Source organism: Sceloporus occidentalis, unplaced genomic scaffold (assembly GCF_023333645.1).
Source record: "Sceloporus occidentalis isolate IW3139 unplaced genomic scaffold, rSceOcc1.0.p SCAF_3, whole genome shotgun sequence".
Taxonomy (NCBI): Eukaryota; Metazoa; Chordata; class Lepidosauria; order Squamata; family Phrynosomatidae; genus Sceloporus; species Sceloporus occidentalis.
This window is the reverse complement of record NW_028316983.1, coordinates 195,608,188-195,631,941: the sequence shown is the minus strand read 5'-3', so window position 1 is coordinate 195,631,941 and position 23,754 is coordinate 195,608,188. Positions and strand designations below refer to the sequence as shown.

The window sequence follows — 23,754 nt, the reverse complement described above, 5'->3', positions numbered from 1 at the left end:
AGAGAAACTAGGGCTTGTTCTTAGCTAATCACTTAAATGAGCAGCCAAATATATTTATGAACTATGGCTGTGGAATCTTGAAACATGGCAACCACAAGTGACCAGGAACCCCCATCCTCAAAAAAAAATTTTTGAACAAAAAAAATCTACAAAATTTCTGAGGTATGTTTCAAAGCTGTAAAATATCTGATACAATTATCTGGGGAAAGTATGCAGTTTGATAAGTATGTTAACTCATGCATAAAACCCTATGCATACAAGTGTCCCTCATTTTAGTTTAATATGTTTGATATATAATTTCTTGTAATAAAAAAGCAGATGGTTGTCTTGAACTTACGTGTTCTTCTGAAGCATAAAGAACTTCCATTAGCCGCTGGACAAGGTCATTATTTTCCTGCCCATGTTCCTGACAGAGAAGCTCAATTTCCCTCAACTTCCCAAAATAGAAATCCCTTTCCTTCTCCACACCTTCAAGTGCAAGTTTTAATGAATGTACCTGTAAAAAAGACAGCACTTTTAAATATGAGATCATTGTATGCTGCAGATAGTCTGCATGGTTGTGTTAAGCAGGCAGAAGACTCACACAATTATAACACAAAGAAAAATAGATGTATATACTCATTCTTTTTTTTTTTAAAGGGTGTGTGTCTTTTCTCCTGTTGTAATTTTTCTATAACACATCATTTTAAACACATCATTTTTGCCATCAAACATCACCTAAGGCAGGATTTATAAATTTGGTTTTATGTATATGCATGCAGAAGTACAAGCATCCAGTAACAAAGAATGCACCAGGATTTAACCTTCTTCAACAATGGGCAAAATAACATTACCAAAGGGAATAAGGGACCTTTGTAGCAAGACAAGAAGAAAGGTAACCATCCTTCTCTATGGTTCCCATTGCAACTTTATGGAGCATGTTATCAACAATTTCACTCTTATTTCCTTGCATTAACATCTGTTACAGAGCCCTTTTGTTTTGTGGCATGGGGTTATTCTGAATAATATAGGATAAAGGTTAATTCACATGACTCCTACTGTTGGGGAAGGAGGTGGACCAGATGTTATTTCAGCCACAGGAAAGCAAGCCTATCACAATCAGCCTCACATTAGGTTGCCAAACAAATGTTCCACTTTGGCAGTACAGGTTGAGTCTCCCTTAATCAAAACACTTGGGACCAGTGTTTTGGATTTCTGGACACAAGAAGTGTTTTGGATTTCAGATTATTATTTTTTTGGATTCTGGAATACATGTATTTGTGTATATGCACATAATGAAATATTTTGGAGATGGGTCCCAAGTTTAAACACAAAATGCATTTATGTTTCATATACACTTCATAACATACCCTGAAGGTCATTTTATACAATATTTTAAAATAATTTTGTGCATAAAACTAAGTGTGTGCACACTGAACCATCAGAAAGCAGAGGTGTCACTATGTCAGTCACCCAGGAAAAAAGTGTTGGCCTTTGGAGTATTTTGAAATTACAGATAAGGGCTATTCAACCTGTATTATTTTGGCTCAGGATGTGCAATTATAAATATATATTAATATTGCATAAAGGAAGAGGAACTCTGTTGTACTTAGTAGAAAGAAATGTAGGGCTCATCAAAATAAAACATTGTTGGAATGCTTCAGGTGGCCATAGCCAAAGCAGAGATAGGCTGTCAGGACCCTGCCTCAGGAATGCACACTCCTTCCTTGTGGCTCCCTTTACGTACTCTAAACATCTCACTTTCTAGTTCACCACAACATCCATGGGAAATGTACAGTTACAAAAAAACACACACCACAAACATTTGGATAAGGTGCTTGAGTGTGTAGTAGCATCTCAGCTGTAAGACTTTCTGGATGAGGTAGATTACCAGATCTATTCAATCTGGTTTTCAGCCTACTTGTGGGACAGAGGCCGGTTACAGACCGGCACTTTAGTGTGTGACGAGCACGCACTAGGGTTACAAAAGGGCAGTGCTTCCGCACCGCCCTAACCCTAGTGCGTGCTCGTCACGCACTAAACGGCGGCGGCCCTTCCATACGGCCGCCGCCGTCAGGATGTCACGGCCGCGCCGCCTCTAGACGGGGCGGCGTGGACGTGACGTCTTCAATGCGCCCTTTCCGTTGACCAGGAAGGAGCTCCGTTTCGGAGCTCCTTCCTGGTCCGCGGCGCCGCTTTGCTTCACTGGGCGCAGCCTTCAGACGGCTGCGCCCAGCGAAGCAAGGGAGAAAGGGGCCAAGCAGCCCCTTCCACCCCCTCCCCGCTGCCACGGGGTGTCCTTGGGGCTTGAAGCCCCAAGGACACCCCTTTTCAGGCTGCGGGGAAGTGGCGTTTTGCTGCTTCCCCGCAGCCTGAAAAGCGGCGGATCGGGGCCTCAGCGGCTGCCGTTCTGGCAGCTCAGGCCCCGATCCAGCGGGGAAAGGGGCGGGTGTAGCCCGCCTCAAAGAGGCAGTCTGTAACCCGCCAGAGATAACTTTAGTTTCCTTGGTAGACAATCTGCACCAGAAACCACATGGGGGAGTATACCCTGGCTCAGCTGCAGTTCTTAGTGGTTTTCAACACTATTTTAACACTTGTTTGTTCTTCTATGTTACCTGTCTGAAATGAAACTTGAAGATATTTATGGTTGCTCCTGATGGAGTGAATTTAGAAAATGGTTAAGACCACAGCCTATGGTGTCTATCAAGGTCCCAGTCTCCTGTTTAACCTTTATAGGAAAGCTGCAGGAGAGGTCTTTCTGAATTTAGGGGTATCAGTGCCCACAGTACACTGAATAGCACCCAATCTATTTCTTGTCCATGTAAATCCAAGAAAGATTTTCTAATTCTAAACCAGTGTCTGACATCAGAGATGAACCCCAAACTATATCCAAACAACACAGAGGCCCTGGTCAGTTAAAGAATAGATCCAGAAATAAGGATTCAGCCTGTACTGGATAGAATTAGTTTCTCAGATTCCAAACAGTATAGTTGCATCACACTACAATACTGTCTGTTGGAATGAACTGTCAAAAACCAGGTGATGACTCTAATAAGCAGCTCAGATAACCTACTCTGAAGGATGCCATGATCCACGGCAATGAAAGGCACTAAGATTTAATGGAGTCAACAAGGTTGCAACTTCTCTTTCTCTCTCAGCACAGCTCATTCCATGGAGCAATCAGAGGAATTTCTGGCTCTAAACCTTGCCAGAATTCATACTGAAACAGATCATGATAATTAGCTTCATCTATGAATACATGAAGATGTAGTTTTTTCTCAGTTTTGTCTCAATATAGTATTGAGTATTAAATATCTGCCTTAATCAGCTATAACCAGCTTTCCCTTAATGCTGCTCTCTTCTTCTTTCTAATCAACTGTTTATATGGCTACTATTTAAAAAGAAACCTGTTTTAATCAATTTATATTGACAGGAAGATATTTATACCATCTGGTCTGTGACTGTGAATGAAACTAGAAACAAGAAAACTGACAAAGAACTTTAAAAATCACTATAATTCTTGTACTTTTCAACCAAGGATTTCCAAGGGATAGCCATGTTAATTTGTGGAATTCCAACCCCACCCCCCCAAATCTATTTACAGCTCATTTGTTTTTCAGAATATTTTAAAAAACTTTTAAGGTCAGATCCCAATCCTCATAGTCAAGTAATGCTTGCCAAAGGACCCAACACAGTGTAGTAGTTAAGAGCATGAGCTGGAGACCTCCAACTAAAATCTCACTTGAGCCGCTAGCTCACTGGGAAGAATTAGAAAATGCCTTTTTTCCATTTAATAAAACAAGACTTTCCAGTATTGCTTCCTTCCTGATCTGTAACACAGAAGTGACCAAACTTTCGACAATTCTGTTTGATGTAATGTGTTTGGCCATCGTCTGACATATGATGAGCGGCCAGCCTTCCTTCCAAGTCTGATGTGGCATAAGCAGACAAAGATTATCCTAGCAGCTTGACAAAAATCCTCATTACACCCCTCTCAAATACAAAGTGGGGAGAAGGTTGGGGGTTGTTTGGCAGATGTCAGATCAAGGCACTGGGAGAACTGATCCAGAGAGGAAGGGAGCCAGTAACCACAACTTTTGGTCTGGTGAGAACAACCCTGAGGCCCAATTCCCACTTACCTTTAGATCCAATTCCTAAACTGATTCCTGAAACTGATTCAGCAAACACAGGGAAGGCTGGTAAGGAGGTCACACAGAAATCCGGGAGGCTGGTAAGGAGGCTGTGGGGACCAGAAGGCAAGGGGCCTGGAACAGAGAAGCCAGGGACGGAGCAGGCAAGAGAGGGCAGTGACAGGAGAAGGCCGGGGATGGAGGGAGGCATGGCTAGGCAGAGAGGCCAGGGAAAAGCTGCTGCTAGTGGGAACCAGGGTGGATTTGAATCTGATTCGAATCCACCTGGTGCCCACTTGGGCTGAATCAATTTATTTCTAAATAAATCGATTCAGCCCAAAAAACACCCCATTTTACCACCATTTTTTTTGACACAGGTTAAATGGGTAAAAACCTTGATCCCCCTTTCCAAATTGCTTCAGCAATTCGAATTAAGTGGGAACCATGGTGGTTTAAACTGAATCATTTGGAATCACGATCCAGTTTAAACCATTGTGGGAATTAGGCCTCAATGGACATTCTTATATTACATCAGGTGTAGGCCATAGTATCCCCCACAGACTACATGCAGTCCCCCTTAATGGCCATTTTTGTGACCTCCAGGGTCCCCTTTGGGAATGTGGGGGTATTTTCATCATGGTTTTGCTCTCCTAGGCCATTTTGGGTCCAAGAAAGGACATTTTTAAAAACTGGAAGTGAAACAGGAAGTGACTTCTAATCACTTGTTGAGTTCCTGTTGGGTTCGGTCAGTAAACCTATTACAAATTCATGTTTAGCATCCGAGGAAGTATCACTGAAGCACAATTGCAAGTTTAGATATAATTGCCCAAGTACATTACCTGTTCACTGAGCTGTATGACTTGCGTCTCCAAATCTTTATCAGATTTAGAAGCTGAACTGCTTGGTGGTGTTCTTTTTGCCGATGATGGACGAGAGGGGGTAGAGCCTGGTTTTGAAGCAGGACTAGATTTAGCAGCACCTAAAATATATATATAATAATTTATAAAACTGCAATTAGGCCTTTTTCTGGGGAACTCTCTTCCCTTATGTGAAACTTCTATATTAAAATATTTAATAAACACATTAGAATCACCCAAAGTTTGAGGTGTAAACATTTTTTTCTAGCAAGTTTTCTGTAGGTTAACTGTTTAGAAGATTAAGAAAGTCTGCAGAGTAAAATAATTCCATCACAAAGGCTGGAATCACTTCAGATGATTCAGCAGACCATCTGAAGCTGCAGTTCTACACATGCATCAATTGGTCTAATTTCGTCTTAATGAAAACCTTTCTACGTTTTATTATAAAATATTTTGTGATCCCTGATGGGTATAAATAGGAAGTAAATCCCACTGTGTAGAGTTAGGCTTCCTTTTGAGGAGGCAGGCACAGGATTACTCTGTAAAGTTTATTACAGTTTGAGTTAGAGAAAGAAGAACAACTTAGTTTCCTGTGGCACTTTAAAAAAAAAATTCTACCCATACATACAATTTAAAAGTAATGACCACCCTTCCTGACACAACAATGCTGTAATTAATTTGCTAAAAATACATCAAAAGACTAAATTGCTGCTTATAATTCAGTGGCCAATATGAAAGGTACCACAAAGTTCTAAATGTCCCAAACACTTTAGTCAAGCTGCATTGTCAACAGGAGATAAAATATCAGGAAAAACCACAGGGTCAATTCTTACTGTCCAATTTCAGTATTGTGTTATTTAAATTTAATCTAGCACACATCAAGTACATTTATTCTGTCATCCATAACCCAATTTCTGGATTGGCTTCAGTTCACTAGCCACCTCCAGCTTTCTGTTCATTCAAGTTATGCATTTTCCCCTATATCATTTTAACATTGTTAACATATTAAGGGCAGAATTCAAAGATATTGCTGTGTAAGTCTGTAGAATCAGTATGTAGAGAGGTCTTGTAGCATCTTTGAGACTAACTGAAAGTTGGCAGCATGAGCTTTCACAAACTTCAGCCTACTACCTCAAAAAGCATCTGAGGATCTAGGCTGAAGTCTATGAAAGCTTATGCTGCCAACGTCATTCTTTCAGTTAGTTTCAAAGATGCTACAAGATCTTTCTACATATTAAGGGCAGATGTATCCTCATTTTGATAAGAATGAAATACTCAAAAGAGAACCAGCATGACATAGTGGTTTCAGTGTTGGGGATATGACTCTGAAGACCATGGTTAAATTCTCCACTTGACCATGAAACTCACTGGATGACTCTGGGTAAGTTGCACACTTTCAGCATCAGGGTAAGGCAATGGCAAATCTCCTCTGACCAAATCTTGTCAAAAGACCCTCATGTTAGGGTTGGCTTAGGGTTACGTAAGTCAGAAACGACTTGAAGGCACACAACAACAAATGTCATAAAAGCACCAAATCTTGTCTGATTGTGGAAGCTAAGCCAATGAATACCAGGTGCCACAGAACATGTTTCACAGAAAAGAAATGGCAAAACCACCTCTTGGTGTTCCTTCCCTAAGAAAACCCTACGAAATTCATGGGTTTGCCATAAGTTGACAGGCAGCCTGAAGTCATATGTGCGTGCATACACCCCTTTTTTGCAGGCAGCAATTTCTTTTTACCTTGAATTATTAAATAAATGTGATAAACCAGATATCAAATTTGTTACCCATTTGAAGCTACTCTTTTAATGTCTGGCCTAAAGATATAAATGCTTTCATTCTCATTGGGATTAAAAGATTTTCTCCTATAGTATCCTCTTGCAGAATCAAACTTTATCATTTCTTTTAAAACAAGAACAAATAAAACCAGAAATCATTCAAAGACATAGCTGTGTTATTTTGGAAAATCAATAGCCAAATAAATTTTGGAGCACCTTTGAGAATGAAAGAAAGAAACTGGTAGCATGACCTTTGGCAGACTTGAACCTCCTTCACCTCATGCAGCTGAGAAGTAGGCTCAAGTCTACGAAAGCTCATGCTGCCAGCTTCTTTCTTCAGTTAGTCTCAAAGGTGCTACAACAGCTCTTTGCATACAGAAATTATTCAAGGTTCCTGAAAGGCAGTTGCCTGCCTTTCACAGATTGCCCAAAGAGGTCCAGATATGGACTTTTTAAAGGAGAAATATAGGAAATAATGTTCCACTAAGTAATTTTAATAACTATCACATGCTAACATATGAATAGACTGCAAATACTTTTTTTAAAAAAATTGGTATGTGCTATGTTCAAGTACTGGACATTAAGGTAAGAGCTACCTTTAACATTTACAGAAATACCCAACAGAAGTCTCAGGTATCAAAAAATCTTCAGGGACATAAAATTCCAAGAATTTGGAGTGCCTCATATCATTTTGTTCAAAGAAATAAAGTTTGGGTGACAGTAGTAGTATTACTAATAAAAAATATTCTCCAAATAAATGTCAAGAATATCAATTGCCTCTTATTTTAAAAGGACATGGCTCCTGGATCTGTGAGGACAGATGAACTGTCTGTGGTTTCTTCAGTTGGTTTTGCAGGAAAGCTGAGCAGTTGCATTTTAAAATAAGAAATGCCTAGCCATGAGTCAACTATTAATTACATTAATCGATAATATAAATTTGAACTCTACAGTCCTCCCTCCATTCTCACAGACTTGGGATCTGCATCCCTTGACTATTCACGGAAGATAAACGGAGGGGGTTAAAATGGGGCATGTGCCCGCGGCATGCCCCCGCACGCCCCTGTGGGGGCGCACCTCCATCCAATAAGGCTTTAATAGCCACGATTTTCCATTTTCGCGAACAGGGGGTCCTGAACGAATCCCCAGCGAAAACAGAGGGAGGACTGTATATACATGACCATTCAAAATCTTTTTTTAAATATTAAACCTGCCTATTGGTCAGTTTTTATACCTAACATTCCAACAGCAGAAGCCAGTCAGAGGAGCTGGAAATCTTATACCAAAGTTGTATCCCATAGTCTTTGATCAATCACAATCCATTGCAACCTACTGAATTCGAATTGGACAGCTTCCTTGGTATTTTTTGTAGCCTTCGTCAACAGAACAGGTCATTCTTATAATACCATTTTCAGCTGTAAACAGTTTACAGTATTATGTCAAAAAAGTTGAGCATTTCTCTTGATTACTTTTCTTCAGCTAAATTATTTTTGTTCATGATTAAAAATTCTTACATTGGAAACCCAAAATTAATATATAATTAATGTATGCCCAATTCACTTTTAAAAAATCTATGTAGTAAATTCCTTTCATCAAATGTTAATTAATTAGTGTATAAATGCCACTTCAAGCATTTTAAATAGAAGCAATGTAGTTGAATCTAGGAAGAATGCTAGCTGCTATGGAACTTTGGTATGATGTTATTTCTAGTACAATCTTACTAAAGCATCAAAGGATGGCCGCCGGGGCAACCGGCCTAAAGCCAATGTTTCAAGCAACAGAATATAAAATTTGTCCACAAAACACAGTATTTATTCTTATTTAATGCATCTGCTTATATGAATTCTAAATGCTCCCAAATTCTCCAAAAATGGTTGTACAGATGGGTGGTGGTTGCCCCAGATCGGGATCGCGGCAACCACATGCTGCAGCCCAGTTCCGCCCTTCAGAGGGAGCAAAAAGAAGCTGCCCCAAGGAGCTTCTTTTTGCACCATCTAAAGGGTGCCACATCTGCCGCCATGCAGTGTGATGATGCTCTTTTGGGGCTGCGGCAGAGGGTCATCATGATGGTGTACGCTGTGTAGACTGGTGCACACCAAAATGGTGCCCTGCCAGCAGTGGTAGAGATTTGAGCGTGTGGATAATCAGCCCTCACCCTGCCCACTAGCTGGCACAAAGCGCTGGTCTCTATAGTACCTAAGTTGAGGCTGCCATACGTCAGCTACATTATGACCTACACATCAGGACTCACTAGAAAGTACAATAATACTAGAAAAAGTGGAGGGCTGTATGAACAGAGAAAGACAGCACAGCAGATAAATAGTCAATCAAGGAAGCCAAGGCCCTGAGCTTGCAGGACCTGAGAAGAGCAGCTGAGTACAGGGGGTCTTGGAGATGTCTCATCCATACCAGTTCCTATGATCCAGAGCAGGTAATATTACAGTAGCTACATCCAATATAAGGTAGATTCACAGTCTCATAAACTTCCTAAAATACTATACAGTACTAAAAAGAGTTGCTGTGTTGCTCTTGGATAGAAAGTACTGATGTCAATACTTCTTTCTAAAATATTACCTAAAAATATTCCATACTATACAAAGATTTCCTTTTCCTTGTTCCAAGCAAACAGTTATAGGATAAGACAACAGGTTATCTGATGGACCTATTAAAACAACAACAACACAGAAGCCAGAGAAGAAACCAATTATCCTTTCTTCTCCAAATGTGATGGACTATAACCCCCATTGTCCTTCAGAAGCTTGGCCATGCTTGTGGGGGAAAGATGAGAGCAGTATTTCAATGCATACAGAAGCCACTAGGCTGAAGGAGTCTGAAATGGAGAGAAGGAGGCTGATGGAGTTCTTACAGTGGAGGGAAGAAGAAGTGCATCCCTCAAGGGGTCCATGCTGGGATTCAAGTTTTTAACTTCCTAAATCATCTGGAATTAGGGATCAGCCATGATACGGCTGATTTACAGATGATATTCAGGGTGGTGAAAACCAAACTGCCCACATCTGTAAAACTTTTTTTCAATGGATCAAGCTTACAAATAGAAGCTCAAGTTCAAGTAAGTAAGAGTGAAGTGATGTGCACTGGAATCATGAAACTTCTCTTCACTTTATATATACATGACACTGATTAAGTATCGAGAGAAGTGGTCCCAAGTGCTGACTTTTCTGAGCAGCAGCTGTGGAAAAATTCAAATTTCATGCTAGGGATTATTAAGAAGAGGACTGAAAATAAAGCTACCAGTATCATAATGTCATTTGCACATATCTATGGCATGACCATACGTGGGATACTGTGTGCACAATTCTAGCTGCTCACTGTAAAAAAGGACAGCAGAGAGCTAGAAAAGACACAGAAAAGGACAACAAAAATGTCAGGAGACAGGAGCAACTCCCACACAAAGAAAGGCTATTGACATTTGGATCTTCTTAGTTTAGAAAAAAGATGGAAAGAATACAGGACAGAAGTTTGTGCAATAGTAAGTACATTTCTATACCGATTACCAATGTACTAAGCAGTTTACAAAGTATAAGCTAATTGCCCCCCAAAAGCTGGATACTTATTTTAGCAACCTACAGAAGGATGCCAGGCTGAGTCAACCTGGAGCCCCTGGCTGATACTGAACTCACAACCTTGTTGTTTGTGAGTGGCTGCAGTATAGGCATTTAACCACTATGGGCTCCATAAACTTTTCGTAAGACTTTTCATAATACTTGAAACCTGGGGTCATCCAATGAATCTAAATGGTTGGGAGAATATATATGTGTGTGTGTGTGTGTGTGTGTGTGTGTGTGTATATTTCACTTTACATGTAGTTCATTAATCTCATAAGCTCCTGAAGGAATCAGGCAGACTCATGGAAGATCACTCAGTTGATAAATTAATGGACATTAGACACAATGGTTATCTGAAATCTCAGTGTTCAAAAACTAATATATGCTATCCAAATAGCTGGGAAGATACCATATATGAGGCCTATTGACTTCATGCTTGCTTATGAGGTTTACAGAGGTATCTGGGTGGACAATGTAAAAAAGGCCTAGGTATACTTTTGGTACAATTCAGCTTTGTCTCATGAGAAAATAGATTAAGTAATTGAGATCACTTTAAAATTCAAAGCAAACTAGGAGATGATTGATATGATGCATTATATAGTCTGAGTACACAGTACAAAACAGGTATATGATGCTTTGTTATGATGGATGCTTACATATAAGCTCCATAGCTTTTCCTTTAAAAAAAAACTACTTATGAGCAAAAATCAAAAGCTTTCCTGGGTATGCTGTTTCTAACCATTGATAAAAAGCGGATGTGTTAGCTATATTTATCTTCTGTTATAAATTTGTCTGAATATTCAGTATATAGGTGGAAAGCACTGGACTAAAGACACAGTCAATTTTTAATTAATTTCCAATGGAAGGAAACTCTAGAAAAAAATAAATCGTATAAAGCATTCATAAAAATTTCTTGTCTTATGATTTTGTCTCTCACTGGTACTCGCAGTTCCAAGGGTAACAAAAATATCTAGTATTACCAGTAAACTACCAACTCAGTAGGAAGTCGACTCTGCCTTCCAAGCAAGAAACAAAGCATCAGGGTGGTCAAGAGATTAGTCCCAAGGAACTATTTATGCTACAATTTCCAAGCTGCATTATCCCTGACCTCCAATGACTTGTTACAACAGTTGCCCTCTTAAGGCGTAATAAAGAGATTCTCCATTCTCAGTTTGTGAAGCCAAGTAAACCTAATATTTCTAATATTCCATCTCACCACTCTGTTTTTAAAAAGTCAAATTAATTCAAATTCCTAAAAAAACAAAAACCCTTGGCAAAATAATGTATTTAGGACAATAAAATCCCATCTCCAGAAAACAAAACAGATGCCAAGCTCCATGGGGAATCCAGAGTTCTGGCATCAGATTAAGTAACTGAAAATAATTCCATCTTGTTCTAGGTTGTTTTGGGGGTTAACTGTCAGACCTATTTGTGAAAACACTGAAACATACTACCTTCCATCTGCATTCTGAAGCAATACAAGTCCCAAGATAGTTGAAACATTTTTCTCTCTGAACATCTGACTTGGCAAAATGTCCAATTCAGAAGCTCAAAGGATGCATTTAAGAAGATGCAGTAAAAGTTAAAGAATTTAGACAGAAAGAAAATTATATATTCTGCTGCCTTCATCACTATTAAGCAGTCCACACAGATGTATGCAGACCATTAGAATATCCTCAAGCAACTTAAATATACGCTGAATGAATTAGTGAACTGCTTTGGTCAGTTTTAACCCAGTCATATGCTGAAAAACATTCTGGTACTTTTTAAAATGAAGTCTTAATAGCACAGTTCACTGAATTTTTTTTACAAATTCAGGCACTCCATCCAGTGAAGTTCTAATGTTCATACAGAGCACATTTTTGTTGCAAATGATACGAACACTGAATTGTCCATGGAAATAGAGCTATCAGTTCCCAAACACAGCTGGAAGAATGAATGCAAGGAAGTTGTACTTGCATACATGGAGAAGTCAGTTTGTATGCAATCAACAAAGGCAATGGGAGTACATTACACTGAGCCCCAAAGAGATGTGAAATGGACATCATTTTTCTGTGGCTTTCTATATATCAGAAGAACCTGCTTATTCATATTGTTAGAACACTACGAAGTTACTCTCTGAACTGTGAACAGGCAACATGTTCTGGAAAATATCTGCACTCTACCATAGTTATTAATGGTTGCATCAAACACAGATTTTTCTTTTAAAACAGCAGTGGTAAACAGGGAAAAAAAGTCGGGCTGCTGATTTGAGGAGGGGATCATAATTTTTACATGATTCAACCAGCTAAACATTTGGGTGTCACAATTAGTTTTAACACCTTGCTATTTATGCTTACAACCATATTACGTAACTAAAACACCCTCAGTTCTGGTTTTCAAAGTAGACACAGAATTTCAGAAGCAATTCTGGTGTTATCTTTGATTAAAAAGCCATTCTTTATTCCTTATTCAAGTGGGATTTGCCTTTACTAAAACTACTTAGATACTGAATGAAAGGTCAGAGTCAAATCAGCTTATGTGGTGTGAGTATATATGCAGGGGTATTATCAGATGTCTCAGGAGACATAAGTATTCTCAACTAAGGCCTGTTACAGACAGGCCAAAATAAAGCTGCTTCGAGTCACTTTGGAGGTATGGTATTTCAATGATGCATGAGTCCTAAGAGTCCAAAAGCCACACCAAAGCTGCACTCCAGTCCTTAGCTTTTGGACTCTTAGGACGCATGCATCATTGAAATACCATACCTCCAAACTGACTCGAAGCAGCTTTATTTTGGCCTGTCTGTAACAGGCCTAAGTGTCACTCACAAGATAAAGAACACCTTAATTCATAATTAAAGCAAATGCTTATTATAACTTGGATTACTTGTTTATTTAAGTGTATTTATTTCTAATCTTTCTACTCAAACTTCTAAAAAAAATCAAGGTAGCTTACAATGTGGAAAGATGTACAAAGAGAATAAGATGTAAATTTAAAAACAAACATACAATTTTTTAAACCTAGATTTATTTATTTAGAAAACCAGGACCAGTCAAAGGTAAAGGTAAACATTTCCTCTTTGATAAGCTTGTCTAGTTGTGTCCGACTGTAGGGGGTGATGCTCACTTCCGTTACTAAGCTGAGGGAACTAGCACTGTCAAAGACAACTCTGAGATTGTGTGGCCAGTGCGACTGCATAGAATGCTGTTACCTTCCCACTGAAGTGGTACCGATTTATCTACTTGCACGTTTACATGCTTTTGAACTGCTAGATTGGCAGAAACTGGGACTAGTGACAGGAGCTCATTCCGTCTCGCGGTGCTTGGGTCTCAAACTGCCGACTTTGCGATCATCAGTGTCAGCATCTTAACCACTAAGCCACCGTGTTCCCAGGACCAGTCAAACCACCATTAAAATGTCATTCAAAAACACCATTCTGAAAAAATTCTGTGAAGTAAATCCATGTATTTTGGAAAGCTGTTCCAAAACTGTTGGCAACTTACTAAAGCAAAGGTAGATAAGGGGGGATCTATGTATTCTACCATAGACATATCCCACACCAGTTGCCCCTTTGCTATCCAAGAAAGGAATCCCTCCCTGACCCAATGTCCACCTCATCTAAGGCCCAAAACACATAGGCCAAATAAAACAGCTTCTGGCTGCTTTGGGGGCATGGTGTTTACATAATGCATGCCCCTAAAGTGGCTGGAGGCCATGCCATGTCAAGCTGGGAAAAGCTGACTCTTTTAGGAGTGGATGAGTGGATGAAATCTGCACAAGTGGCTGGTTTGGGACTGTGGCAGTGGCCCACTTTGGAGTGGGCCATGCGGTCACTGTGATCTCGGCCCAATCATGACCGGAGCAGCCTCTGGCCACTCTTTCCAGGCCGTGTGCTTCAGGCTTAAGAAACCAAGTGTTGCAACTAGAACATAAAAAGAGGAGTTTACTTAAACATTACCATTAAACATTAAACATGGTGATTTTCTTGTAAATAAGGATGTGTTCTTTCAAAGACAAAAAAAATTGTGATTTTTTTTTCACAGCAGCAGTCAGGGTGTAGCCTCTAGTAGGTGTGAGGGCAATGCATCACCATTGACCCCTGGAGGTGGTCCACTCCTGACTGAAAATAACACAGCCATGCTATCAAGCAACACATGTCCTCTCTGCACTGGCCAGGATACTCTGGGTGTAGCCCAGAGTATCCTGGCTCTGGAGCTATCCCAACTTTCCCTGTTACCTTAGACCCTCTGTTTTGATGCCAAGTGGCTGTTCGCATGTGCATCCTACTGTGAGGTGGGGCCACCACCACTTCCTCTGAGATCAGAACGAGCTTCCCAGAGTTGGTCACATGATTGGGTGCCTTGTTCTAACCTCAGAGTGAGTGATGTGTCATAGCAGCTGCTGCAGTGGACGGCACACCGGGACACGTTTCAAACAGCTGCCTGGTGTTGGAATGGAGAGCTCCGGATCTTCTGGGAAGAATCAGAGAAAACAGAGAGGGCTTTTTAAAAAATAACTGTTGTTATAAGAAGAGTATGCCACAGGTTTGGTGCTGATTGGGCCAGAGGTTATCAGGTCTGTTCATGCTAGATTCGCAATTGGGACCTACCTCGTCAGGACTTCCTGCTGAAAGGACAGAGGGAGGCCAATTTATTTGGCCCATGTAGACAGGGCCACAGTCACCAGAAGACCATTCCAAGATGTGGGCAGCTGAAGGACATCATCTTTCAGCAGATGTGTATCCCTTGTATAAACTTTAACTAAGCTAAGACAACTTCCTTCCTGTAGTTCCTGGAGAATAGATTTAACCATCACTAGTTAGGCTTCAGACTCCTCTGCTTGCTGTTTTTCTAAATTCACCATAATTACTGCTACAGTGCAACAAATGCAAAGGAGGGAGGTTATATAAAAAACTATTAAAACGAATCTTTGAATCCCAAGTAGCAGATATCACTGCATAAATATGTAAAACACACACACATACACACACACACTAACTTTTCACTACTGGGTTAGGACTTCAAAACATTCCATTGCCATAAAGCAAGTTCTTTCCTATAACAATGAATGTGCCATTTCTTAACATCTTCTATGTCTATCATCAAGAACAATAACTAGGAATTAGCTCTTATTTAAGAACAAAAGATCTTCAATGGATTTATTATCAATGAATATAAATTTATTATCAATAATATGTAAATAAATCCTGGAGGTTTGATTTAAAAAACAAGAGTATAAAAAGATAATTTAAAGCAAATTACCAGCTATGGAAATCCTACACTTAAGTATCCATAGATTCTCTATCCATGGATTCAACCATCCACAGCTTGAAAACACACACACACGCACACACACACACACACACAGGAAAACTAGATTTTGTCATACTATATAAGGGACACCATTTGTGAATTAACCCTGGTGGAGCAGTGGTTAAATGCCTATACTGCAGCCAGCCAGCCAGCCAGCCAGCCAGCCAGCCAGCCAGCCAGCCAGCCAGCCAGCCAGCCAGCCACTCACTCACTCACTCACTCACTCACAAACCACAAAGTTTTGAGTTCAATACCACACAAGGGCTCAGGGTTGACTCAGCCTGGCATCTTTCCGAGGTTGATAAAATGAGTACTCAGCTTGTTGGGGGCAATTAGCTTACACATTTTAAACCACTTAGGAAGTGCTTAAGTACACTGATAAGCGGTACAGAAATGTACCTGCTATTGATACTTGCTATTTTACTATGCCATTGTATTAAATGGGACTTGAGTACCCAAGGATTTTGGTACCCATTGGGGGTCCTGGAACCAAACCCACCAGATTCCTAGGGCCACTGTATGTCTTCAAGTGAGGTACTAGAGCACTCTAACTAAGAATTTTAATTTACTGTTGTTGCTGTTGTTTGTTTTCAAGTCACTGCTAACTTATGACAACCCTAAGGCTAAACTATCACAGGGTTTTCTTGCTAAGATTTGTTCAGAGGTTTTTTCCCATTCTGTTCCCCTGAGGCTGAAACTATCTGACTTGGCCAAGCAGTGATTTGAACCCTAGTCTCCTGGAATCCTCATCCAACACTCAAACCACTAACCAGGCTCCTACAAGTTATGCACTGTTAAACAGTTATGCACTGTAAAACCTATGATTCTATGCAGCCACTATCTGTAAGATTTGAAAGATTTTACCTTTGACACCAGTAGTTTGGACATGGAAAGCAAAAGTCCCTCCACAACTCAAGTTATCCTTTCACTCTGACTTCATATTAGGTGAGCCAGTGTGGTGCAATTGCTTGAGTGTGGGACAAAACCTTGGGAGATGAGGGTTTGAATCCCCATTCAGTGATGGGGAAAAAACAACAACACCCATTTTTTCAGCAGCAGAGGAAGGCAATGGCATATTTCCTCTCAATAAATCTGACCATGAAGGGCCCTGCAAGAGTCCTAAGATCTACAGGGGAAGGCTTTCTCTCAGTCCCACCACCACTGTAGGTTCACAGGCTTGGGGAGGACACAAGAGAGAGCCTTCTCAGTGCCTGCTCCCACCCTCTGGAACGCCCTTCAACAAGATGGTAGACTGGCCCCCTCCCTGCTTTCCTTTTGCTGCCAGGCAAAGACATTTTTACACGAGCATGCTTTTGAATCATTTCCTGTATTGCTATGTATTTTATATGTATTATCTTACTAGACAGGCCCCTTCCCCACCACCACTCCCTTTTCTTTTTGTATCATGTCTTTTTAAATTGTATGCCTGAGGGCAGGGAACTGTCTAATTAAAAAGATTGTATGTACAGCGCTGTGTAAATTTGCAGTGCTTTATAAATAAAGGTTAATAATAACAATAATAATATTAACATATATTGGTGCCTTTATCTAGGTCATGTGCTTTAGATATTGTTTTAAACTAGATTTTAAAAAACTTTTAGGTCATTTTATATGGTTTTGACCTAGTTTATTTTAAATGTTTTTAAAGTTTTATTGTAAATTTTTTTAAATGATTTTATCTGTGAGCCACCTTGGGTCCCCTTCTGGAAGAAAAGCAGCATAGAAATAAATAAATAAACACGGTCAACATAGGTTGATGTCAACTTGAAGGCACATAACAACACACAGACAACAAGCTGTTCAAAAATTATTACCTAAAAAAACAAAATTATGTAACAATGGTCAATACCTGCTGTAGGGGAATTTGCATGATGAGATTTTTTCGGCAAATTAAAGATCTGTTCCCCAGGATCAGGTGGTGGAATTGCATCTTGACCTTGCCGAGCCTCCACTGGATCATATTCTTTTCCATCATAATTAGCATCAAAGAATTTCTTAAACCACTGTATGAAATCCAAGTTGTCTTGGAAGCGTCCCTTTACTAATTTCTCCACTGGAATAACCTGTGCAGAACACAGCAAGAAACATAAATGACTTTAAAATGAGAACTAAAGCATTTCAACAATGCTGTACTAAAATGGGGAAAATGACAATGCAACACTCACAGTAAGATAACTGTGGCGGGGTACAGACCGCCCAAAAAGGACAGTCTTCCGGCACCTAGTTTTGGTTCGCAGGAGAGTCGCAGCCTCCAGACCGCAGGACTTCCCCGTGGACCAAAAAGAACCCGTGAAAAGCGGGTTCTTCTTGCGACACCATTATGGCGCACTTGCGATGTCATAATGGTGCAGTGATATGCTGACACTATGCGTCTGGCATGTCATAATGGGGGCACCTGTCTGTACAGGGCGCCACCATTTTGACACCCTAGTCACATGCGAGGGGCGTCTAGAAACTCCGCCCCAAGGCACCTCTCTCATGTGACGAGGGCGTCCTTTTCGGCCTGTCTGGACTGGACATAAATCTTAAATAATGAGCGTGTTCCCATTACGATTTAAAGGGAATGGCTGATTGGGTATATGACTGTTGTTCCCATTTGAAACCAGTTCTGATCCTACTTTGATCGATTTCTGTGGCAATGAAGCGAGGCAAATGAAAAAAAATCTAGTTTTTCCAGACACTAGTTTCCTAGAGGCTCTTTTGAAAATAATCCATTCTGAAGTGTGTTCAACAAGTGGGAATGACGGATCTGAATCACATCATTCTGGAGTGAAGGGACTAACGGCAGAGAGATGTTTACCATCCCTCCTCAATTTTTGGTAGATCCACCATCCCCCCCCCCCCCCCGAGTTGCCTTTGTGCTTCTGGTGTGACCTATGGGTGCATGGTTTAAAAAAAAAATTGAAAGATGATTCAATTGATTTTGCAACTATTTGCAATCAGTGAGGCAAGTGGTTGCAAAACCAATCAATTGAATTTTCTATCATATATATATATATATATATATATATATCAAGCCGGGCTGCCTGGGCTGCTGCTTACATCACTGATCACGCACAGATGACTGACATGCATTTTGAAGCAGTGCAAACTAGTGGGGATGACAATCGTGCCAAAAAAGAAGAAGCGATTACAAGGGGATAATGAAAAGATCCGCTTCCATAGTGGGAATGATGGGCTTTTTGGAATTGATTTACCAACACAGAGCAAAGGTGAATACCACACTGGTTTAAACGTAAGTGGGAAAGAGACCAATATGTGATAGCAGCAAAAAGGAAGGTACTTACTAAGTTGAAGTACAATATTGGCTGGTTATCTAGGTTGCCAATTAATTAACTGTCCACCACGTCACATTATCCATCTCCCAACAGACATCTGGAGCTTTTTTTATTCTTACCATTCAGTCCAGAGTAAAAATGTATACTCTAATTTTGTCAGCTATCTTATACATACCTAGCAGTCATGGAGACAGGACTAGCTAACACTTAATCAAACTCACTTAATTTTCTGCCTCATGCCTTAAGACATTTACTACAGTTCAGTAGCCTATGATTCCAATGCTCTTTAAGAGAACAGAAAGAGATTCACTTTGTCATCACATATTTTAATAGGACAAATAGGTCAGTAAACCATTAAATATCACAGAAGCAAGAATAAAGGTCACATCTCAAAATAACTGCAAGTACATAAAAGACCACATTTATAAAATGTTTTGTGGACATTTGAAGATGGCAGATGTTCACTGAAAAACATGCTTCTCACTCTCCATTTATATCGTACCAGTAATCCTATGAGGAAAATAGGCCTCAACAAAATATGGAGTGGAATGCTATGCAAATGAGCAGCATGTCTGAGATTGGATTCCATAATAACAAAAAGGCTGAAGCATGATCACTGGGGTGGCATGATGGGACATGTTAATTTGGAAATGGCTACTAACTTATTACAGTTAAAACTGTAGTAGAGATTAGTCATAATTTTCTTCACAGGCGAGATTTGTAATACAGCTTTTTTTTTAAGTACTAGCAGAGTTTTTAAACAAGGGTGAGCTATTTTTCTCTGCCCAGAAAAGTCTTGTACACTTTGGCTTTTAAAAGGAAGGAAGGAAGGAAGGGAGGAAGCCTTGCCATGTTTATTGAATCTAATTTTTCTGTGCCAAAGCTAAAAATTATTTTAAGTCCTGCATCAAATTTTTCGTAAATTTTTTAAAAAATCTAATAACATATATATTCTGAATGATAGAACCGGTCTATATTTTTATGTTACTTATTGCCAATACTCCTACAGTATTTTATTTCTTGAAAACCTAGCAGTGGTTCTTTTATTTTTGTTCTTTGTTGTATGCCTTTAAGTTGTTTCCAACTTATGGTGACCCTATGAGGTTTTCTTGGCAAGATTTGTTCAGAGAAGGTTTGCCATTGCCTTTCCCTGAGGCTGAGAGAGTGTGACATGCCCAAGGTCATCCAGTGGCTTTCATGGCCAAATGGGCATTCGAACCCTGGTCTCCAGAGTTGTAGTCCAACATTCAAACCACTATGCCACTTGGCTCCTATTTTTGTTATATAATTCATCAAATGTGTAAAACTGATTTTTAATATTGTTACCTGGGAATACCAACCAACAACACTGAAGCAATCCTATGCTCCACAGGGAGCAGCTGAGAATACTTTTGACGTCCCTCTCTATGGACAACAGAGGGAAACCACTCCAGTGCAGCAATGTGGAACCAGAACTGGGTGTTTTAGGGGTGTCTATAGGATCCCAAGTCTTTTCACTCCTTGAATATATCTCCCTCAATTGGGCCTTAAACCACACTAGGTTAGGAGCCTGGTGTACACATTTTATTCCCATTGCTTTCAAAAAAAGAGAAAAAACTGTGTTTATTTTGAAAATATTAAAAACTTCTGCAAAGAAACTTGTAGTTGATGTTGTGGCTCCCAAAAGGATTTCCACAGACCCAGCCAAGTCACAAGAACATTTTATGAGTGCCCAGTTTGCATATATTTCTACTGGATAAACAGGAAAAGAGATGAAAAATAATAATGAAAAAGATAAATTGTATGAAACATAATAAAATGCTACAGAAGCTAATTATTTAATTAAATAGTTATTAATTAAAGTTAATATTCTCATCTCTAAGGCTATTTTAACATATTGAGCAGGCCAGTACATCACGCACAGTAATCTCTTCCTGCCAATAAAAATACAATTTTATTTTACCCTCCAACACCAGAAGAAATGGGGTTAAGGCATCAAATTCTCAAGGCTGAATATACTGGGCATTCAAGAAGAATATGATGCAAGTGCTTTACAAGCAGGACGATACCTAATCATCTTACAGTGGCCATTATAGTGTCCTTTAACCTAGCGATACTTGAAGCAGTGGTTCCTGAACCAATGCCAGACCTGAGCCATTGGCTGCCAGTCCCCAGAAAGTTTCCAGGAAAGAAACAATCAATTGCAAAGAAATATAATGCCAACCTCTATCACAATTGGGGTGTGTGTGTGTGTGTGTGTGTGTGTGTGTGCTGTCAGTCATTCACAGCAGCCAGCCTGAGAAGTAGTGCCTCAACCTTCGTCAGATGCAGTGTATTTAATCTCCCTTTAGTTATAAATCCCTTGATGCCACATGACAAACATCACATTCAACCATTGCTGGGAAGTATACAGCCCATATGCAAACTGGGCTTCTCTGGGCTTGTCCCACATCTTGAAAAGCTGTGAGAGAAGCTTGGGTTGCATGCAGGCTACATACTGCCCGGCAATGGGTGAATGTAATAAGATCAGCCTTAAGAAAGTTACATACCGGGTCTATCCTGGCAGCAAAACTAATGCGATAATCTCACTAGAGTTTCAAAGGAGCACCACTGTTGTCTTTTGTAGTCAAATAGCTCACTGAACAGCCCACTTCAGGAATAAGCCAACAATTTTGGGGAGCCTACAAATCTGATCCCAACCATCACTGCCACCACCATCTCTTCTTCCTCCTCTTGTTATTATATTTATTTATCAACTGCCCCATATATGGGGGCTCAAGGCAGCTTACATAATATTAAAACTAGAACAGATTTATACACACACACACACACACACACACACACACACACAGTGGGGCAAAAAAGTATTTAGTCAGCCACCAATTGTGCACGTTCTCCCACTTAAAACGATGAGAGGAGCCTGTAATTGACATCATAGGTAGACCTTAACTATGAGAGACAAAATGAGAAAACAAATCCAGACAATCACTTTGTTTTGATTTGGAAAGAATTTATTTTTGGTGGAAAATAAGTATTTGGTCAATATCAAAAGTTCATCTCAATCCTTTGTTGGCTATGACAGAGGTCAAACGTTTCCTGTAAGTCTTCACAAGGTTGGCACACACTGTTGCTGGTATGTTGGCCCATTCCTCCATGAAGATTTCCTCTAGAGTAGTGATGTTTTGGGGCTGTTGCTGGGCAACACGGACTTTCAACTCTCTCCTAAGGTTTTCTATGGGATTGAGATCTGGAGACTGGCTTGGCCATTCCAGGATCTTGAAACACATCTTACAAAGCCACTCCTTCATTGCCTGGGCAGTGTGCTTGGGATCAGTGTCATGCTGAAAGTCCCAGCCACGTTTCATCTTCAATGCCCTTGCTGATGGAAGGAGGTTTGCACTCAAAATCTCACAAGACATGGCCCCATTCATTCTTTCCTGTACACAGATCAGTTGTCCTGGTTCCTTTGCAGAGAAACAGCCCCAAAGCATGATGTTGCCACCCCCATGCTTCACAGTAGGTATGGTGTTCTTTGGATGCAACTCAGCATTCTCTCTCTTCCAAACACGATGAGTTGTTTCTCTACCAAACAGTTCTACTTTGATTTCATCCGACCATATGACATTCTCCCAATCCTCTTCTGGATCATCCACATGCTCTCTAGCAAACTTCAGACGTTCCTGGACATGTTCTGGCTTAAGCAGGGGGACACATCTGGCACTGCAGGATCTGAGTCCCTGGCAGCGTAGTGTGTTACTGATGGTAGCCTTTGTTACGTTGGTCCCAGCTCTCTGCAGGTCATTCACTAGGTCCCCCCGTGTGGTTCTGGGATTTTTCCTCACCATTCTTGTGATCATTTTGACCCCACGGGATGAGATCTTGCATGGAGCCCCAGATCGAGGACGTTGGTCAGTGGTCTTGTATGTCTTCCATTTTCTAATCATTGCTCCCACAGTTGATTTCTTCACATCAAGCTGCTCGCCTATTGCAGATTCAGTCTTCCCAGCCTGGTGCAGGTCTACAATGTTGTTTCTGGTGTCCTTCGACAGCTCTTTGGTCTTCACCATAATGGAGTTTGGAGTGTGACTGTTTTAGGTTGTGGACAGGGGTCTTTTATACTGATAAAGGGTTCAAATGGGTGCCATTAATACAGGTAATGAGTGGAGGACAGAGGAGCCTCTTAAAGAAGAAGTTACAGGTCTGTGAGAACCAGAAATCTTGCTTGTTTGACGGTGACCAAATACTTATTTTCCACCATAATGTGCAAATAAATTCTTTCCAAATCAAGACAAAGTGACTGTCTGGATTTGTTTTCTCATTTTGTCTCTCATAGTTGAGGTCTACCTATGATGTCAATTACAGGCCCCTCTCATCTTTTTAAGTGGGAGAACTTGCACAATTGGTGGCTGACTAAATACTTTTTTGCCCCACTGTAAATAATAATAATAATAATAATAATAATAATAATAATAATAATTTTTATTTATATCCTGCCTTTCCATAGATATGATCAAGGCGGCTTACAAAAGATTAAAAACATCACAGTACAGAGTTAAGAACATCCCTACAAAGGAACAGGAATCAGTACAATTACATATATCAGGGGCAGGAGATGGGAAGGTCAAATTACAATAGTCCGAGGTCATAAACAAAGGGGCAGAAAAGAGAAATAATTATCTAAGGTGGGTAAGCTAACCGAAATAAATATGTTTTTAAATTCTTTTTAAAAGAAACTAATGACGCGGAGGAGCGGAGCTCTACAGGGAGCCTGTTCCAAAGGGAGGGGGCGACGATGGCAAAAGCCCTCTGTGAGGTCCTCACAAAATGTGACTTAGGGACCTCTAACAGTTTCGTTCCAGATGTTCTGAGTGTGCGGGGCGGATTGTATGGGGAGAGGCG

General features: G+C 40.3%; 1 protein-coding gene across 2 annotated transcripts in view; it reads right to left on the bottom strand.

Moving 5' to 3' along the window:
• MAPRE2 (microtubule associated protein RP/EB family member 2) overlaps window positions 1-23,754 on the bottom strand; it is a 121,057-nt gene that overhangs the window by 5,705 nt on the left and 91,598 nt on the right. For both annotated transcript variants that reach the window (XM_089517268.1, XM_089517267.1), the window contains 3 exons: window positions 17,448-17,661; window positions 4,949-5,088; window positions 338-496 (listed from right to left, as the gene is read on the bottom strand). In XM_089517268.1, coding sequence (XP_089373394.1) covers window positions 338-496; window positions 4,949-5,088; window positions 17,448-17,661 — 513 coding nt within the window. The remainder of the gene's footprint in view (window positions 1-337; window positions 497-4,948; window positions 5,089-17,447; window positions 17,662-23,754) is intronic.